Source organism: Pseudopipra pipra, chromosome 22, assembly GCF_036250125.1.
Source record: "Pseudopipra pipra isolate bDixPip1 chromosome 22, bDixPip1.hap1, whole genome shotgun sequence".
Classification (NCBI taxonomy): Eukaryota; Metazoa; Chordata; class Aves; order Passeriformes; family Pipridae; genus Pseudopipra; species Pseudopipra pipra.
In genome coordinates, this window is record NC_087570.1 from 8,033,523 (window position 1) to 8,051,583 (window position 18,061).

Consider the following 18,061-nt stretch of genomic DNA (forward strand, 5'->3'; position numbering starts at 1 on the left):
GATTGGTATTCCCAGCCCCAAAAATCTGTGAGGTCATGGTGGTGACTGGTTTCTATTCTGCTTCCTTTCCCCATTGACTTCTGATTTTAAACCAAACAGAGGATCATCTATTCCCCACAAATCTCAGCCCTGGTTTAGCACTGCAGTAACGAACGTGTTCACACCCCAGTCTTGGACTCCTCTTACTATAAAGATTTTTCTTTTTCCTCTCATCTAATATTTACTTCCATGGCTGTGATTTGGGCAAAGAACAAGATTGAAATCCATGGCTTTCTCCACAGCTGACACACAGGAACCCCACTGGGCTGGTGGCAGAGTTTGAAAGCCACACTGTTCATATGGAACATAATTCTCTCCCCATTATGAGACACAGCTTAAAGGCCCAGGACTGAGTCTATTTTCACAAGTCACAGCAAAACAGCCCCCACTAATATCCTAACCCTCGCTCCTGCATGCCAAGTATTTAGCAGTCCATGATCCTTCAGATTATTTTGACTTTCCCTTTTTACACTGTGCTATAAAGTTAAGCTTTATTTAAATACAGCTATACATAAAAGATACCCATCACATGCTGGACCCTACGGTAACATCTGAGGTGGACCATGTCACGGGTGTCGATTAAAGCCTTCATTAGCACTCAGGTTAACCTCATAACCCTTTTGCTGACTTGACAGATAGGAATATTTCCCTGGAAAGTCCACTATGGACATTTTTACTGCCTTAGATATTGCTAAACTGTCACACAATTCCTGCCTGATAAGCAGAATATAAAGATACTACATTTCTTACATATATCAACTTTTCGGCTGTGTCATATCTAAGAAGCAGTGATTAAGAGAATTAATCTTATATCAATAACACAGAATTAGGATTTGGGTCCGTACATATCTGAAGATACAGACTGTTGTCCTCAGAAATCTCCCTTCAGTAGGAGTTATCCAGTTGTGTCTTAAACGGGCACAGAAATGGACAGATCCACAGCAAATGAGCAGCTGAGGATCTAATCCTGATATTTATAGGAACTTCATTCTGCAAGGGGCAGTCCTCTCTGCAGGATATTGGGCAAGAGATAAGAGACACAAGATCTTTGTGATGGATTTAAGCAAAATCTACCATGTCTGAAAGGCAACTGGAACAAGGAAAGGAGTCAGTTCAGTATGGAGCAGTCTTTACCACCTCGCAAGGCTGGATCTCAGCTGATTTTAAGAATGGTGAGCTTTCCTGCTTCTCAGTGCTGCGAGGGGGCTGTAACCCTAATCAAGCCATAAATGATTACAGTAAGAGCCATAGGGGGAGTAATCAGACACTGGACTTAGGCACAAGTAATTACTGCTAAGCTTTTGAGCACTGGCAGCATTTTTTGATCCCACAGTCAACCCAAATGTTCTTACTCTGACTCTTCCTCTTTTTGTTCCTTCAGGCTCTCAAGCAGAGATTCCTCGAGGACTTCCAGCTCCTCCAAGGGGATTCTCAGCAGCAGGCTTATGTGGCATATCAATACCCTGGCTCGAGCATCGTAGTACCCTTGAACAGAGGGAAGCCCAGGAAATCAGTCAGTCTGATCACACCAGATTAAACAGTGAGCAGAGCACTCAGCTGGGCTGGAGGAACATGTCACAGACAAGCTTGGCTTTTTCTCCCAGGTGCTTTTCTTTTTCCATGTATTGAAACGTGAGAAGAGAGCAATAAATGGAAAATCCTTCTTCCCTGAGAATAGAGACACCACATCAGGTCGCCTCTATGGCAGGAAAAGGATCTCAAATCCTTCTGTCTCCACCCTCTGTGACAGAGGCCTTTTGGCTCTGGAAAAGGTGCATCTTCTCAACAGAGAAATGCTGCAGCACAACCAGTGCTAACTGGAAATATCAAACATATCCATATGGGTAACTGGACACAGCACACCCTGACTGCACCAATGCAAGAGGTAGCATTTTGTAAAAATGCACCTCCATGTAAAAGCTTTATATTCAATTCATCTTGTTGACAACTTACTCTGGAGTGTAAAACTACACACCAGCTCCCCCAGCAGCACTACTGACAATTGCTTGCTTTTTCACTCCCTGTTGCAAATGGAGGAGTGGACATTGAACTCAGACAACACCAGAGAGCAGAACTTATTACTTCTGCGCTTGTAGGCAGGTGTTCTTCAAGAAAAGACATGTTAAATGTAATAGATTTTATATTATTTGTGCCAATTCTTACTGTTTTAATGTGCTTCTCTCAGCAGCACCTGCTGCTTCCTGATGTTTGGCTTTTGTAAAGGGTTCTTGGTGCACTCTGGGATGAAAAACACAAGACCCAACTACAAAGGATGTTTGTGATACCCACTGCACGTAGATCAAATATGGCATTGGGCAATCTATTAAGTTTGTTTATTTATTATCATCATTACCAAGATACCAAACTCATTCAGTAGCCTTTAATGACACCACTCGTTAGATTTTGCTTAGTTGAGAAATAAGGATTGGATTTATCTTCATTCCTTCACGATATTTGCCACGTCCTGCAAGTCCAAGCAGGTGTTTTAACAAGTCCCTTTCTTGTTTCCTGGCTGCTAAAACACTACTGAGCTCCTTCAGAGGCATTAAGTCAGTGAGGCTTGGAGATATATTTCTATTAAATTCCAGCTTAGCAAAATAAGAAGTTTTGCAATAACTGATTTGTCAATTTTCCATTAAAAATAAAGCAAGAAAGAACAAAACCTGTTTTGTTCTATTTCACTGTTCTGCAGTGCAACAGGCTGATCAGTTTTTTCTTGTGAGAACATGTTAAAACACAGAGATTTAAAAAATACAAGCAGTGATAGAAACCAGGCTTCCTTTAGAAATGAACATTTTGTTCAGTGGGCAGTCTTTATTTCATTAATTTTATCAGACCAATCTATGTTATGGATTGCAAACCAGAAAATTGTTTTATGTGTAATATAATATATGAGTAAAATCCCATTTATTTATAATGGGCTTCACAGGACACTCTGGAATTTATACCCTGAATTTTTTTTTTTTTTTCATTTTAGGCAACAAGCAGAAAATTTGTTAGGCTGAGATTTTCATAACAGCTTTACTGCCTTCCTAAAGGAAGAGGTCACCTGCTTCCCTGGAACCACTGGAGAAAAACCACCTCACTCCACCATTACTTTACATCTGTTTGCATGTGAAGGTAAGGAGGTGAATAGTTGTTCACTTTTCAATGGGTATTATTAACCATTCCTAATAGTTGTTTTTCCTGAGCGGGATGCAGGGAAGGAGTGTGCTGCTTTTGTCAGAGAAGAAGCTGAGATGAAATAGGGTGGCACCATGAGCTTTTTGAGCTTTTTAAAGCGTCAGATATAAACTCATCTATACTATCTTTACAAAGAACAAATGCTAAGTTAAACTTACCATCTCGAAGAGAGAAAGATAAGAGGTCCTAAAAATAAATAAAAAAAAAATATTCAAGTTAAAACTGATGATGAAGGCCTGGAGGGATCAAAACAGAGGCATGAAAACCCATCGGACTGATTTAATTACTGAAGCATCTCAGTTCATAAACATGGGAAACCAGAAAGTTACAATTCAGTGAGGCAGCACAGAGCAAAACCAGTATAAAATTCTCCAAAGGCCAGTACAAAGAGCTGGACAGAAGTAGACAATGCTTGGTATAGCTGAAACATTCCATACTTTTGTTATTAATTATCCTGATCTTACACCAGACTTCCAAGTTTGGAGAAACAGGGCTCTAATCCTCCCTCCCCAATGCCTTCTGCTCCCTATACACTCAAATATACTCACATTTTCAACATGAGTAACGGGTTTGAATGTTCCTCTAATGGACCATTGGCCCCTATTTTCTTCGGCATTCTGGGAATTCATAGCTCTAGGCTGTAAGGCTGAACCAGCATAAAGTTCTTTTGGATTAAGTGCCCACATAGAAAACTCAAAGTTTATGGCCCTCTGTCAAGATGGAGGGATTTGACTTCTGTGTTGGCTCTTCAGCATAAAAATACAGAAAAATCAATTCAATGCATAGTTTCTGTGGATAAATCCATGAAAAAGAGGGAAGTGTTTTTACTACTGTGTTCTCTTCTTTTATTGCCACTGGAAAAATTTTAAGGTCTTTATGTGACTACACTAAGCACTAGCTCAGTGTAGCTGCTTCCCTCTCCTACACACAAATACAGCACAGCTGAATTTTACAGGGAATCCTTCAGCCCTCTGGGAATGCAAAAAAAATCAGCCAAAGATGTAGGAGGCTGCCAAAGAGTTTATGATTATTAGTCCCCTAAGCTCCTAAATACAATTTACATCATAAAACTATCTCTAATCTGAAAGTTCTACACATGAGAAATGTAGAATGGAGAACAAACTATCCTTAATCAAGTAGAGGGACAAACTGGACTGTTCCCCAGGACAGTTGGTGGGATTTGTAGGCAATAAACTCTCCCTGATTGAGGCACAGAGAGCTGTGGCTGTGACTCAGGTTCCAGTATCATCTGTGGCACTTCATATCAAACAAACTCAAATAAATCTGGCCTAAGCATATACACACGTGCATTTCAAAAGGTCAGGAGTGCACCCTGGTAATCAGGTGACAAACTGGAACTACTGTTTTTATGGCATCTGTGCCAATTGGCTTCTCAAATTCTCCACTTTAGGCTTTGCACGTACTGCACATGTAGGTAGCTGGAATCCAACCAGAATTGATTAGATTAGTTCACAAGTAGTTTGTTTTCCTCCTCTAAGCAGCAGTTATTATAATACAGTCTTATTTTGAAGTTGGTGTTTTGAATCTCCCCGCAAACTCCGTGCACAAGACAACACCCACACGATTGAGAAGCCTCTCAAAGAAAGGGAAGCACCCTTTATTCAGTCCTTGTCAGCTTCTTCTGAGTTGCTGCAAGTTCAAAACCCATTTCCTCAACAACAGAGAGCACCGGATCCACATCACAGTGGATGTGTCTGGAAAACCACAGAAAATGGGCATTCTAAGTATGTTCAGAGCAAAAAAAACCATTCATAACAAGAATGTTCAATTTTTTAACACCTATCAACGCTTTTTCACCTCCCTTATTGCATTGCCTTCCCATACCACGCCCACAGCCTGTTATGTCTACCGTCCTTTAAGGATTGTTACCAACATCTGCCTGTGTTAGTCATCTGCAATGAAGACAAAAATAACAATCCATAGTCCTCAGATATTCATTGAATCAAGGGTGAGCTCACCTCTATCTCCTGACTTCAGGATCATCCCTTCAGCTCCTTAGAGATGAAGGGCCTTCAAAAATGCAGCATTAGTGCCAACAGAGCCAAGCCACTGATCATGCCAAGCAATTAAAGCAGATACTTAATAAATAGACAGTAAATATTGCATCAGCAGCAGCTGAATACAAACAAAGACAAGCACCATAAAGGAACAGATCAATAATTCATAAAGCTTTGTCCCATGGCTTGCGTAGTTTCAGGTCAGAAGGAAAAAGCTGATCTCAGCTTTTTACCAATGTTTCTCACACACCAGTGTGTTTTTACAAAGACACACTTTTGCTGCCTTGCTCTACTTAAGTCTTTAAGTCTGTTTTTCCTCAGATAAAAGTCAATCCTCTTGTCCATGTAGATTACTGTGTAAGGTATTGATGTTGGGGCATTAGACTGATATTTGTTCCTCATCTTTTCTTTCAGCTGATCAAAGAACTGTTATCTATGGTTTCTGTGTTCCACTTGAATCCAGATGGTATCCCCAGTTTTCGCTCCTGCTGACCCAGAGCCACTTTTGTAAAAGCACATGGAGCCCTTATGCAACATAAGCTGTGAGCAAGCAAAAGCTAAATTTCACCTTTAACAAACTCAGCAGCCATGAAGGAAAACTTGTCTACATCTAGGGAATCCATCCTGAAGCAGAGAGAATGAGGGAAACACACAAAGGCAGAAAGAACAACTGTAGGTGTGTTGATTTTGAGCAAACAACATCAAAACAGGTGCTGTTATTTCAGAAGATCTGTCCTAAGTTATTAACTAAGCTTAGGATCTGTCGCTGTACTCATACTGTTATAGGACTTCAGGCACTGGAGCATTTGGATGTTTGGAGCAGATCTTCTTGTCATGGAAAGCATTGGAACAAATCAAACTTATTTTTTTTAGTATTAGAAAGTAGGCATTACTTTATTTCAGGGTGCATAGGGGATAGCTCCACCTACATGCACACAACTTTGAAAACTTCTCACTTATTTATACATTTTTAGCAAAGAAATTAATGTTAACTGGTTCTCAATTACATAATTCTCCTCATTAACTAGTATTTGGTCTTCTATTGGTTATTGATTTCTCACTTCTCATGCCAATTAGTCCACACTTTCAGTCTTTTTATTATCTTTTCCCAGATGGGGAGTTTCCAGCACATGATAAATTGTTTTTGTTAGTCTCTTCTTTATCTTCTGGTTACTTGGAGGGCCATAAATTTTGGATTCCAGGTGTCCAGTTTTCAGCTCCTCAGGCTTTGTTCACTGAGCATAACTTTAGCAGTTTAGCATAACTTAAAAGTTTTGGTGATTTTTCCAATCTCACTCTAACAACACGAGCTGTGAAAAAAACCCCTAAGCTATGTGCTGGCTAAAGTTGGAAATTACACTGCTTATGAGTAATTAAAAGCTAATTAAGAAGTTAATTAAAACCATTAATTAGAAAAAAATAATTAGGAAAGTTATATAATTTCCAACACTCTGAGGCATTTCATGGACTGACTAGGAAACAGGAAAGATGCCAAGGTAGTGGTAGCTGGTCATGGTGACCAAGAAAGTTCACTGCAATCATATCTTCCCTCACTCAGCCCTCTTCTCACATCCGTGGTTCTGTCGGGCCGTTGCTCATGGAGAGTGTGTGATAACCATTATCCAATCAATACCAGAGCACAGCACGCAGGGTGTCTGGCACAGGGTGACACAGCACAGGGTGCCAGGTGACAGTGTCCATGTCCTGTGTGGCACCAGCAGCAGCCTTGTGCCCTCCTCACCCTGCACAGCACAACGTGAGGCTGGATCAGGAGAGATCTTCCCCAGCAAGTGAACGCTGCCCAAATGCTTCACCTCTTTTATCTTTACATTAGCTTTTACAGCAGAACATTACGGAGCAGTCCCAGTCTGACTCTCTCAGTGAGAAAAAATAAAGTCACAATAATTCCTTCTGGTCAAAGCTTCCTCTGGAAATTGTGCTCCTTGGAGAATGTTTTTTGCATTCTCTAAGGTATGGTGAAAGGGCTTTTAAACAAGTAAAAATCAGGTTTATCATGTTCAGTGTGCCACTAAAACCTGTAGAAAGCACATATGAATCAAAACCACTGCAATAATAGTCAAAAAGTTTGTCAGTTCTCTGCTCTGTAGAGTGAAACCATCAAAGACACAAAACATTAATGAGCAGAGAGTGACCTTGCCTTGTGTTTAATACTTCCATGAGCTCTTTATGGATAGAGAGACTGACAGTCCCCCCCTACAGCCACTCAGAAACAGATGCCTATCAGAAATACTGATTTTACTCCCCTGTCTGCACAAACAGCACTTCAGCTGCAAACAGACACCTATGATAAATCTCTTTTGCAAAGCAAACAAGAGCAAGGAGAACACATAGACGTACCTGGGTAATGACAGCTGGATTTTCTTCCAAGATGGGGTCCTTCAGCAAAATCTCAGTGAAAGATTCTGTGCCCTCACCTCCTAAGCCACCAGCAAAGGCTGTCATGGCAGGTAGGACAGCATCGGGCAGGTCCAGCCATTTCACAAAGCCCTCAATAAATTCCGTCCTGAAGGAGCTGTAAAAGCAACAGGAGCAGCTAAGGCTTCACAACTGGGTATTTCAAGGCTCTACAACTGGGTATTTTTGGAAGCTTTGAGCAGTCCCTGGTTTCAAACTTTGGTCTGCTACTGTTCACACAAAAATCAAAGCATCAGAAGGAGTCAGCAGAAGGTGAATTGCTAAACAAACAAGGAAACAATCTGAATGGGGCCAGACCTTACTTCAGTACATGCTTTGATGTTAAAGGATGCGATGTGTGCTGAATTATAAAAGTCTTACAGAAGTAAGAGAGAAAAGATCTTCCACTCCCCAAACTTTAGAAGACTCCTCACAGAGTCTGATACCAGCTCTGTTTGAGCTGCCACCCAAAATCCACCTCCCCTGCCCACTCCTTGCTCCCGCATGCAGTACCTTTGCTCGTTTTCAGGGAACAGCCAGGCAAGAGATACACCACAAAGTGCTGCATAGGCATATCTTCCCAGCTCTCCCAGCTGCTGACCCAGGAGCACACATGGCTCTTTCTCCCCTGCCTGCTCAGCCTCCTTACGCTGTTTTGAAATCCAACCTTTCCACTTCTCTTCTGCAGCCATTTTCACCTGCAAGGTCAAAGAGGAAACAGCTGTAGAAAAAATCCAACAACAAACAGTTGGAAACCAGAGAGCAAAAAGACAAATTGCCTTTGTTTTTTTCACTGTCACACTTGCTGTCAGTATTAAATCAAGTTTGTCCAGGTCCATCTTGTATATCCCCCCCACCCCCCAACACACTGCTGCGACCAAAGAAGACAAGAGGACACTTTCTGTTCACCAGTTCTCAAAAGTTTCGCACAAAATGAGCTGCCAATACTTCACACAGCAAAAGGAGAAGTTCCCTTCAAGATGCAAAGAGACTGGGCTCCATTCAGGCATACAATTCACACATTTAGTACAAAAATAACATGAAAGTAAAAGCTCTGCATCTGGTGCAGGGACCAGTACAGCTGCCTGGGAAATAATTTGCCTCTCTCATCTCAGCCCAAATTGTTCCTCTGTTTGTTTTGCTGACGGCATTAGGAAAGTTGAGTTCAACTGCAGCCCCTGAGAAGGCCTTTAATGTGTCCCATGGACATTGCTGTGCTTTGCTTGTAACATTCTCTCCTCTATTCAACCTGTCACTGCTTTTCCCCTAAAAATAAGGTCCCTGCACCACACGGACCTTGAGCTGGGCCAAAATATTATTGTTTCAGAGTGTAGATGTGCACATTTCCAACCGAAGGGCTTCCAGTGTTCCTCTAATGGTACCAGCAGCTGAGATGACTTACCTCAGACAAAGGTGACAACAGCTAATTTCACAACTCAACCTGGGTAACAACCTGCTCCAAAGATCAGTTCCATCACTTGAAATTTTTACTGATTTCAATTGGTTTATAAGGGGACTATATCACCTATATACTTCATATTTAAATGCTTCCTTTCTTCCACATCCTGACTTCAGGAATGAGGAGCCTACGATACTACAGCCTACTCTCAGAGGATGCAGACACCATTTATGGATAGATTTAGAGTCCTAAAAGTCAGAAATGCAACAGGAGCAGCTCTTTTTAAAGAGATTTTATTATCTGCGTGCCATCTGTCATGGTCCTCCAGGAAAGGTGTCTGTCCTGCACTCCAGCTCAGAAATTTATTGGAGGTGATTTGCATTTCTCAAGGCTTGCACAGTTTAACTGCTGCTGTGTAAATGCAAGAAAAACTCATCACTGAAGGGCCGATGGTTATTGTAACTCACACCTCTTTCCCTGGGAGAGCTCAGCTCCAGCTCTAGCTCCAGCACACGGGGCTAGGGTATTTCCATGTGTTTCCATGAAAACATCACATTCTAGCACAAAATTCACAGGAATAAACTAACTGCTATTTCCAAATCAACCAGAGAAAGGAAGGGCCAGGTTATACTTCCCTGGGGAAAGCAGGGGCCTGGGATCAATCCCGGCCTGCCACACCCACTCCAGTACCAACCACACCACACACCAGTGTGGACACTCACTGAACCCCAGCTGTGAACATACCTTCAGCTTTCCAGGACTTGCTTATCCCAAGATTGTTCTATTACCACAGGAGCTCCAAACGCTCCTCTATTGGACCCCGGAAATTCATCTCTCACTAGGCTCTGATCTTCCTAAAACATCCAAACTTTCAGACCAATTTTCCCAGGAATAATTCAATGCTAAAATCCCAGTAATTTTAAAACTACTTGGCATGTCTGCTCACCTCTGGACACGTTATGGGAAAGAGCATTGAAAATAAAATCCTCTTCCCTAAGACATTTATTGACTTCTTAACTCAGGCTCATACAAGAAATGAAGCAGTTTAAAAGGATCCATGAGCAGTACAACTGTTTAACCTAATTTCCCAATAATAACATAAAACATGGAGCAGTAATGGCAACAGTGGCTTCTGACATGTAACAAATAAATCAGTAATGAGCATCTAAAATACCCAGAGAAAGCTTCTGGAAGACATTGCTCTGAAGATGCTCAGATCAGTACCCTCAATGTGTTTCTCTCAACACAGGTATCTATTTCCTCATAATTACCTAGGAAAAAAATCGGCTTGGATTTTCAGACATGCAGCGTAAAAAGAAGGGCAACATGCGATTTACTAATGAAAATGTGGGCCAAGAAGTTTTGCCACTAGTCCAAGATAAGGCAATTGAGAGGTAGAAACATATCCCAAAAGTTATTTACGGCTCATGGCACTGGAATTCACATCCCTGCCTCGAACAATGGAATTTAGCAATCAACAGCATTGCCATAATCTGAACTGTCACTTGAAAGAGAATTTTGTTATCACTTCCAGCATTCACTTTTCACACAAAACCCTTTGTCTTCTTGAGAAAAAAACATATTTTATACAGCAGCTCATACAATCCTGTTTGGAAAGCAGAAAGATAATTCTTTTGGGGATCTAAAGCTGTACAATACACGTGTTTTCTACTGCTAGAAGAAGAAACAGAGAGATGGTGGCATTGTGTTCGTCCTAAACTATGACAACAGTGACCAAAGCACTGGCATGATCACCTCCAACACCCTCAAAAGTTAATGAGGCATCTCATTAACTTCAGAGAGGTAGTTGTAGATAATTATTGAGACGGGGCTGTCCAAAAAGTCCTATATGAGGTACGCTGGGGGATAGCACAGCCCAACTGTGGTTACACATCGCACACAGTGCTGTGACTGAGGAAACATTTCGGCAGATGAGGTTTTTTGGGGACTAGCACAGAGCTCCAGAGCTGACACAGTGGGAGCACCATGGCCTCTGTTTTTAATCCATAGATCTGAGGTATGAACACGGAATACAGTTAATTCAGTCCTGTCTCAATGCAATGACACGAATGCGATATGGGTGGCCACAAAGATCAGGGGCAGAGGTGATGGGGGACTTGGAAAAGCCAAAAGCTTAAGTAGTTGCAGGACTAAGCGTGTTTAATTCGGTTAATCCAGAGGTTTGCACAGCAGCGACGGAGAAGCAATGTCCTCACACCGAAGTGGGCAAAGCTGCAGAGAGGGAACAGCAGAGGAAAGAGTGTGAGGGAACCACCTCAGCCGGGAAAGCTATGAGGGCAGACACATCCACAGCTGCCAGTCCTTGTGTCTGAAACCTCTGTTGAGAGAACGCGGGCACATTTTTAGAAAGCAAGCAGCACTTCAGGCCACGGCTGAGGAGGGGAAAGCAGCGCACAGAGTAGGGCGGCCTGAGGGGAAGGTCCCGCCCGCTCGCCCCCTCAGCCCGCGGCGGTGTCCCGGCTGTACCCGGCCCCTCTTCACCTCCCCGGCTCGGCCCCGACCTGCCGCCGGCCCGAGAACCGAGCACCGAGAAGCCGCCACCGCGTTCCGGCCGCTGCCGCCGCCCGCCCCTTCCTGCCCGGCCCGGCCCGGCCCGGCCCGCCCTTCCCGCCGCCTCTGCGCCATCGGCGTAAAGGGGTGCGTAGTGTAGAGGGAACTGCGCTGGGATGAGGGGATGGAGGGGGCCGAGGGGATGCAGGGGGATGAAGGGTGCAGGGGGCCGAGGGGATGCAGGGGGATGAGGGGATGCAGGGGGCCGAGGGGATGGACAGGGATGAGGACATAGAGGGGGCTGAGGTGATGGTGAGGGACTGGGGTGTGGCGGGGGTTGAGGGGATGCTGCCTGGGCCCATTTCTCATTATGATTCTTTCAGGCTAGATTATGTTACCTAGTTACTATCTGACATTTGGAGCCAGCTAGGTAAGGTAAGGAGGGCAAGGGAACTTGGAGCTGAACCTTCCTTGACAAAAACACCACCGTGACTTAAACCTGAGTACAAGCAAATAGTTTACGTTTTGGAATAGGAGTATAATTCCATTGGCCTTTTCTCCATAAACATTGCAGTTGAACTGCTGAAAAAAGGCTTGGAAGGTGTTGATCTCTAACTGTGTGGATCCATAGGAATTCTTTCAGAGGGCCAGCCTCTCCCTGGAAATCACAGAGCATCCATGCTGCCTTCCCACTGCTGTACACTGCCTTGAGGGAAGCCCTTTCCTGTTTGACTTTTCTTTTGGCTCTGTAGAAATTAGTGTAATAAAACTGAACACACCCTTTCGGAAGGGCAGAGTGAAACATAAGAAACAGATTTTACTGATCATGTTCATTCTCTGGTTTCAGTTCTTCACACCCACATGCTGCTGACACACATAGGCTGGCGGGATCCTTTGTGAGTGATACAGAGGACAAGGGACACTGCTGATAAAATATTCATTATGTTTTTTGACTGATGGTGGCAAACTGATCCTGGATGTGATGTTTAAACCCTTCTGGAGTTGGTGTTGTTTGATATCTTGCTTGGCCTCCTCCCCTCTTAGGCAAATTTCCCCCTTTTTAAAATTATTTTATTTTTAATTTATATTATTTAATAGTTCTAGTGCAGTTTGTCATCTTGAGGACAGTCTGGGCTGAAAGACTTGCCCACGGTTTCTGAAATTATTTTCAGTGTAGCTAAATATCTGATCCAGTCTTTATACTTAGAATAATATGGTATGTGGGTTTAAAACTACCTGCCTTTTCCCAATGGAAAAGCTTTTTTCTGGTTGGTTACTAGCAAGTGTCTTATGTACTCTGCAATAAGCCTGTTGCTGTCCAAATAGATGAGAAAACCCAAAAGATTTATTTCCCCCGGAGGTTCATGTTCTTAGGCAGAAAACAGACTTGTGTTTTCCAAGACTTTAGGAGGACAAGAGGTCCTACCCTCTTAGTCTAATCTGTTTTATCTGCTGTGAGACACTATGTATATTTATATACCGAGCAACTGCAGGACATCAGTTTCCATTCTTATCAAACACAAATATTTACCTGATCCAAGGTCTGCTGAGATCCATGGCACTTTAAAAAATGCAGCTTAACTAGAGAAATCTCCTATTTTTTTCCCAGTTTAATTTTAGTTGGGTTTCAGGGTATTTTCTTAGCAACTAAACATTTTTTTTAAATAAAGCAACAAACTGACACATTATTGCTGTGCTTTACTCACCACCTCAGCTGTGCAGACTCCCTACTACCCTTTCTCACCTGCAATTCCTGTCAATGAGGGAAATGGGAATTGTTTTGACATTAATTGTCAGTGAGGAATTGAAACACAGAAATCAATTAGCAATTAATATTATTTAAATTTAATGGAGACAATCCATATAAAAACATCACATGTGGTATGACACAGCAATTGATGGATTTCTGTTTATCTCTGTGAGCATCTCCAAGGGCAACGTGGTATTTCATGTAAGAGGGGGCAAGAAGAGAGGTGGTGCAGGGATCCAGATAAAGGAATTCAGGTGAGAGGAACTATTTCTGTGGGGAATTGGGAAGATTGCAAGGCTTTTTGCCACAGATCAAGGTTAGGAGTGTTGGTTTTGCCTCCTCCTCTCATGATTTTGGGCATAACTTCAGATGGCATCAAATGACATCCCCTTTTCCCAGTCCCTTTCCCATCCCTGCCAGCAACCCTTGGGCAGTGATAGGGATTAAAGTGGTAATCTGGGTTAAAGCTACTCTCTTCCAAAAACCCACTCCCCGATTTAGCAGCCTTATTTCCCCACTCTGTCCCGAGAAAAGGTGTACTTGTGTTCAGAGAGCAGGAAAACACAACCATAGGCTGTTCCAGGACATTACCTCCCGGGTGTTCCAGATAACATCCTGCAGGGCTAATCAGGAGAGGACACGAACAAGAACAAAGTGGCAAAAGCAAACCAACAGGATTTTTAGCCTGGGATAAAAATCCTGTTGAAAACACATAAATATCAACATATAAATAGTTGAGTTTTGTTTCCAGTAATGAGATTTAACAAGACTGTGCCTTGGCATTGAGCCAGCCTAGCAAGCTGCTGAATTTACTCTGTGAATGATTGTCTTTAAGTCCATAATTCACTGGCATGCCCAACCTGCAGCTCTGCAGGCAGGGCCAGCCTGTTACTTTCGGGACACCCTCGTTAATTAATTGTTTCAGGCAACAGTAACAACGTGGGTCTCCTTGTCACAGGAGGTGGGCGAGTCCCTCTTGCACCTCCAGTGGAATTTAGGAGTGCAGCAAAGCACCATGGACATGACCAACCCCAGAGTAAGCAGGAGACAAATCACCCATTTGACCCTTCCCAAGTACATAAAGGGGAGGATGAGGATGGCGAGGATCACCCCGAGCAGCAGGAGCAGTACAAGTCTCTGCACAGCCAGGCTGGTGTCTGCTGGAACATTCTCCCCTATGTTTAAAATGTCTTGGCTGCTCTGAATCCAGCTCTTGCTGTCCAGCCCCATGGTAGGGATGTGCACCTCTGGGTCTGACTCGAGGTTTTCCAAGTGCTCCAAGATGTCTTCTTTATTCTGGAGTGTGCGGATGAGCCCTTCTGACACAAAAGTGGGTTTTCTGCACAGAGGGCAGGTGATGATCCAGGTATTCTCCACTTTCCTGAGAATAAGCTTGAGGCAGACAGCACAGAAGGCGTGCTGGCAGTCCAGGAGCTTTGGGACTCTGTAGATGTTGTACTTGTTGAAGCAGATCAGGCAATCCAAGTCCACGGATGTGGTTGAACACTGGTGGTTCATTTCCAATGTGCAAGTTTTGGGACAGCCTGTGTTCGTTAGCACAACAAGAGGCTTTGAGTGTGGACAGTCTCTTTCCAAAATTGCTGGTTTGAAGGCAGCATGACTGTCTTGCTCTGTGGCTGAAGGCCTCTCCATTTCTTTAATACACTCTTCAGTGAATCCCAGTCTCTTCCCTTGATTTGTATTCTGTGTTAGGGGTCCTGCCCTGCTCATTTCTGCAGCACCTCCTGCCGCGGGCGCAGGACCGTCCTCCTCAGCCTGCAGTACTCGCAGAGCCAGACATCCGTCTTCCTTGTTTGGCTTGTCAGTGGATTTCTCCATGGAGATACACCTCCCTGCAGCTTGTCTTCCCCTGGCTAAAGGATTTCGCTAGTCTCTGGCTCCTTTATGTGTTGCTGTATTCCTGCTGTATGCAGGATTGATTAGTGACAGCCTTAAGTGAGTCGTGCTCTTACAATATGATGTTTTTATGAGATGGGGACCTGAGTTAATGATTAACTTCCCAGCCAAGACAGTCTACAATGACTGATAAAATCACTGGGCAATTCCTGTCCGGAAGCAGACTCCATAGCATAGCTGTGACAGCCAGGCACTACCATTATTATTAAATTAGAAATTAGAACTTTCTTTGTTTGAAAGCATTTTCATTGGTCTCTAAACAGTGCTTTGCTGGACAGTTACAGATTTAGGGGAATTATCTACTACTGACGTTGGTATGCTGAATGCAGTGCTTTGATTAGAGCATAAGTATCACCAATTTTGAGTGCTCTGGATAGGAAATTTGCTCTTGGTTTAGCAATACTGACTACCCTACAGCACCAAGAGAAGAATGAGATTGAGATTATTAATGTGAGTGATGAATGTCCAATAATTATCAAAACATTATAATGTCTCTTATCCTAGTTGGTTTCAGTCATCAGAGGGCTTCCAGTGCAAACTGAAGCATGACCGAGGCCCACAGAAGATCCCAGAGATCCATGAGAGAGATCTGGAAATTAAAAGCAAGGTTAGTGTCTTGGTGGGACCATCTTCTTTCTCGTGGCGTTCACAGGACAACCTCATGCACTCAGCAGTGCCCTTCCTGAGTGGTTTTGTGAATATTCATCTTGTCTGACAAATTTTTTTCTTGTATGAAAAAAATGCCTGAACAAAATCCCTCCGTCTCTAATTTCTTTCTGCCTTTTTATTTGAGGGGTAAAATCCAAGTGTTTTCTCGGCAAGAATCCTGTGGCAGAATGGAGCAAAGGAAATAAGGAAGGAAAAGAAGGATCTCTAATCCCAAAAAGATGGACTAGGTCAGTCTTACCAGCAGAAGACATGGAGTACCACTCTAGTAGCCTCAAGTGCACCTGAATGCTCAAACTGTCTGTGCCACCATGTCCCAGCCCCTCTCTCCCACAGAGGAGCAACAGAAAGAAATGAAACAACTGCAGTTGAGGAGGGCAAGGAGTTCAGGACGGCTCTAATCTCCTGAACTTGCTGGTGGGGGGATGAGGTGAGAAGCGCTTGTTCTTATTAGCTGAGAAATAGAAGCTCTGTCGTAAGCAAACTTCGTCAAAGTGCCTGAGCACTCCTGCTTGTGTTTCTGCTGACATGACCTGTAGTGGTGCTTGATGGACTTTTGGGTGACCCCAGATTTTAGGAGCCTGGAGATCTTTCAGCTGCAGAAGTGGGACCCAAAGTGCAGTAACATCTGCAAGTGGGCTGGTGAACTGCAAGACTTATGTTTAAAAATAGGATAATTTTCTATTGCATTTCACATTCCGTGCTGTTAAAAAGATCTGGGAAAGTGGAAGACAGACCTGCCATTATTACAGTGCTTTAGAAGCTTCAAATTTACTCTGTCAGTTCCCATGTCCGAAGAGGAAAATGTCTTAAAATTTCCTGATTCTTAATTATTAAAACAATATGAAACCATGAGGTTGGAAGCTCGAACAGACAGCAAGAGGGACACCTATGCTCCTAAATTAGAAATTTTAAAACTAGGTGGGATGAATCCATGCTCCATGTCTGTTTGCTCTGTGTCCTATTAATGGGTGGGGGTGACTTGTCTGTGCCTTTTGTCTGATGTGCTGAAAAAATAGTTTCTTGTTGTCCTGCACTGGCAAAGTTTTCAGCCAAGCCCTGATTCTGGCTCCGCTTTATCCCCGCTGTCACGAGTGATGCTCCCTGGCTGGCATGTGCCTTGTGCTTATCTGAATTGCCCACAACCCTTTAATGCTCCTCAGGCTAATTACTGCCTCATTAATCATTTGCAGTCAGTTTATGTACTCATCCTGTTTTCCTGCTTTCAGTGTGTTTGCATAAGAAAATGTGTTTCTATGAAATGCTTTGTACAGAACTGTTTATGGCAGGAAATAGATATAAAAGAGCAGTTGTGTTATTCCTGAGTAAAATCCTCACATGCCCGTAGGCCAAACATCCCAGAAGGTACTGGTGATAACTGCTGTGAGCTTCTCCCTGTGCTGAGTTGTGGGTCAGGTTGTTGTGACTCTGGAGAAAAGGGACTTAAAAATAATATACAACTTTAAAATCATCATGATGTGAAGCCTCTTCTTGTATCCCCAGGAATGTTTTCTTAGTGTTTATCACAAAGCCATTTGGATGTGCCTTCTGAGCTTGGAATTAGACAAATTCACAGAATCACAGAATCCCAGGATAGTTTGGATTTGAAGGGACCTTAAAGCTCATCCCATTCCACCCCGTGCCTTGGGCAGGGACACCTTCCACTGGCCCAGGTTGCTCCAAGCCCCAACCAACCTGGCCCAGCTTCTCTGGGAATTCCATGCCCCTCACCACCCTCACAGTGAAGAATTTGATCCTAATATCCAACCTAAACCTACTCTCCATCAATCTGAAGCCATTCCCCCTTGTCCCGTTACTCCAGGCCCTTGTAAACAGTCTCTCTCGATCTTTCTTGTCAGCTCCTTCAGGTCCTGGAAGGCCACAATTAGGAAACCCCGGAGCCTACTCTTCTCCAGGCTGAACAATCCCAATTCTCCCAGTTTTTCTCATGAGAGAAGTGCTCCTCTGACCACCTTGGTGGGCTCCTCTAGACTTGGGCAATATCAGGCCCCTTCTGTTGCGATACTGGCAGAGAAAAGCAGGGCAAGGAAGACTAGAATCATGGGGCAGAGCCTTGATGGGTGCTGGTGGTGGGTGACTTCTTAAACCAGTTGCTGTGGGATGAGTGGAAGAGCTGTGGTGTCAAGGATGGCAAGGAATTCT

The 18,061-nt window shown here is 43.5% G+C and overlaps 2 protein-coding genes and 1 long non-coding RNA gene across 8 annotated transcripts in view; 1 reads left to right on the top strand and 2 right to left on the bottom strand.

Moving 5' to 3' along the window:
• Positions 1–12,063, bottom strand: part of TMCO4 (transmembrane and coiled-coil domains 4) — a 47,934-nt gene extending 35,871 nt beyond the window's left edge. For 2 of the 6 annotated variants that reach the window (XM_064678907.1, XM_064678904.1), the window contains exons 1-6: positions 11,577–11,942; positions 11,330–11,392; positions 8,169–8,353; positions 7,599–7,773; positions 3,381–3,408; positions 1,392–1,524 (exon numbers count right to left, since the gene is read on the bottom strand). In XM_064678907.1, coding sequence (XP_064534977.1) covers positions 1,392–1,524; positions 3,381–3,408; positions 7,599–7,773; positions 8,169–8,353; positions 11,330–11,392; positions 11,577–11,927 — 935 coding nt within the window. In that variant the 5' untranslated portion in view covers positions 11,928–11,942. Of the gene's footprint in view, positions 1–1,391; positions 1,525–3,380; positions 3,409–7,598; positions 7,774–8,168; positions 8,354–11,329; positions 11,393–11,556 lie in introns of all 6 variants that reach the window. The other 4 variants (XM_064678909.1, XM_064678908.1, XM_064678905.1 and 1 more) reach the window with 4 other exon arrangements.
• Positions 11,602–17,369, top strand: LOC135426014 (uncharacterized). The gene is made up of 3 exons (XR_010435822.1): positions 11,602–11,712; positions 15,737–15,839; positions 16,026–17,369. It is a non-coding gene; the product is annotated as an uncharacterized LOC135426014 (long non-coding RNA).
• RNF186 (ring finger protein 186) lies at positions 13,388–15,742 on the bottom strand. The gene has a single exon (XM_064678917.1). It carries the CDS (start codon positions 15,152–15,154, stop codon positions 14,237–14,239), a length of 918 nt encoding a protein of 305 aa, XP_064534987.1. The 5' UTR covers positions 15,155–15,742; the 3' UTR covers positions 13,388–14,236.
• Positions 17,370–18,061: the final 692 nt, after the last annotated feature.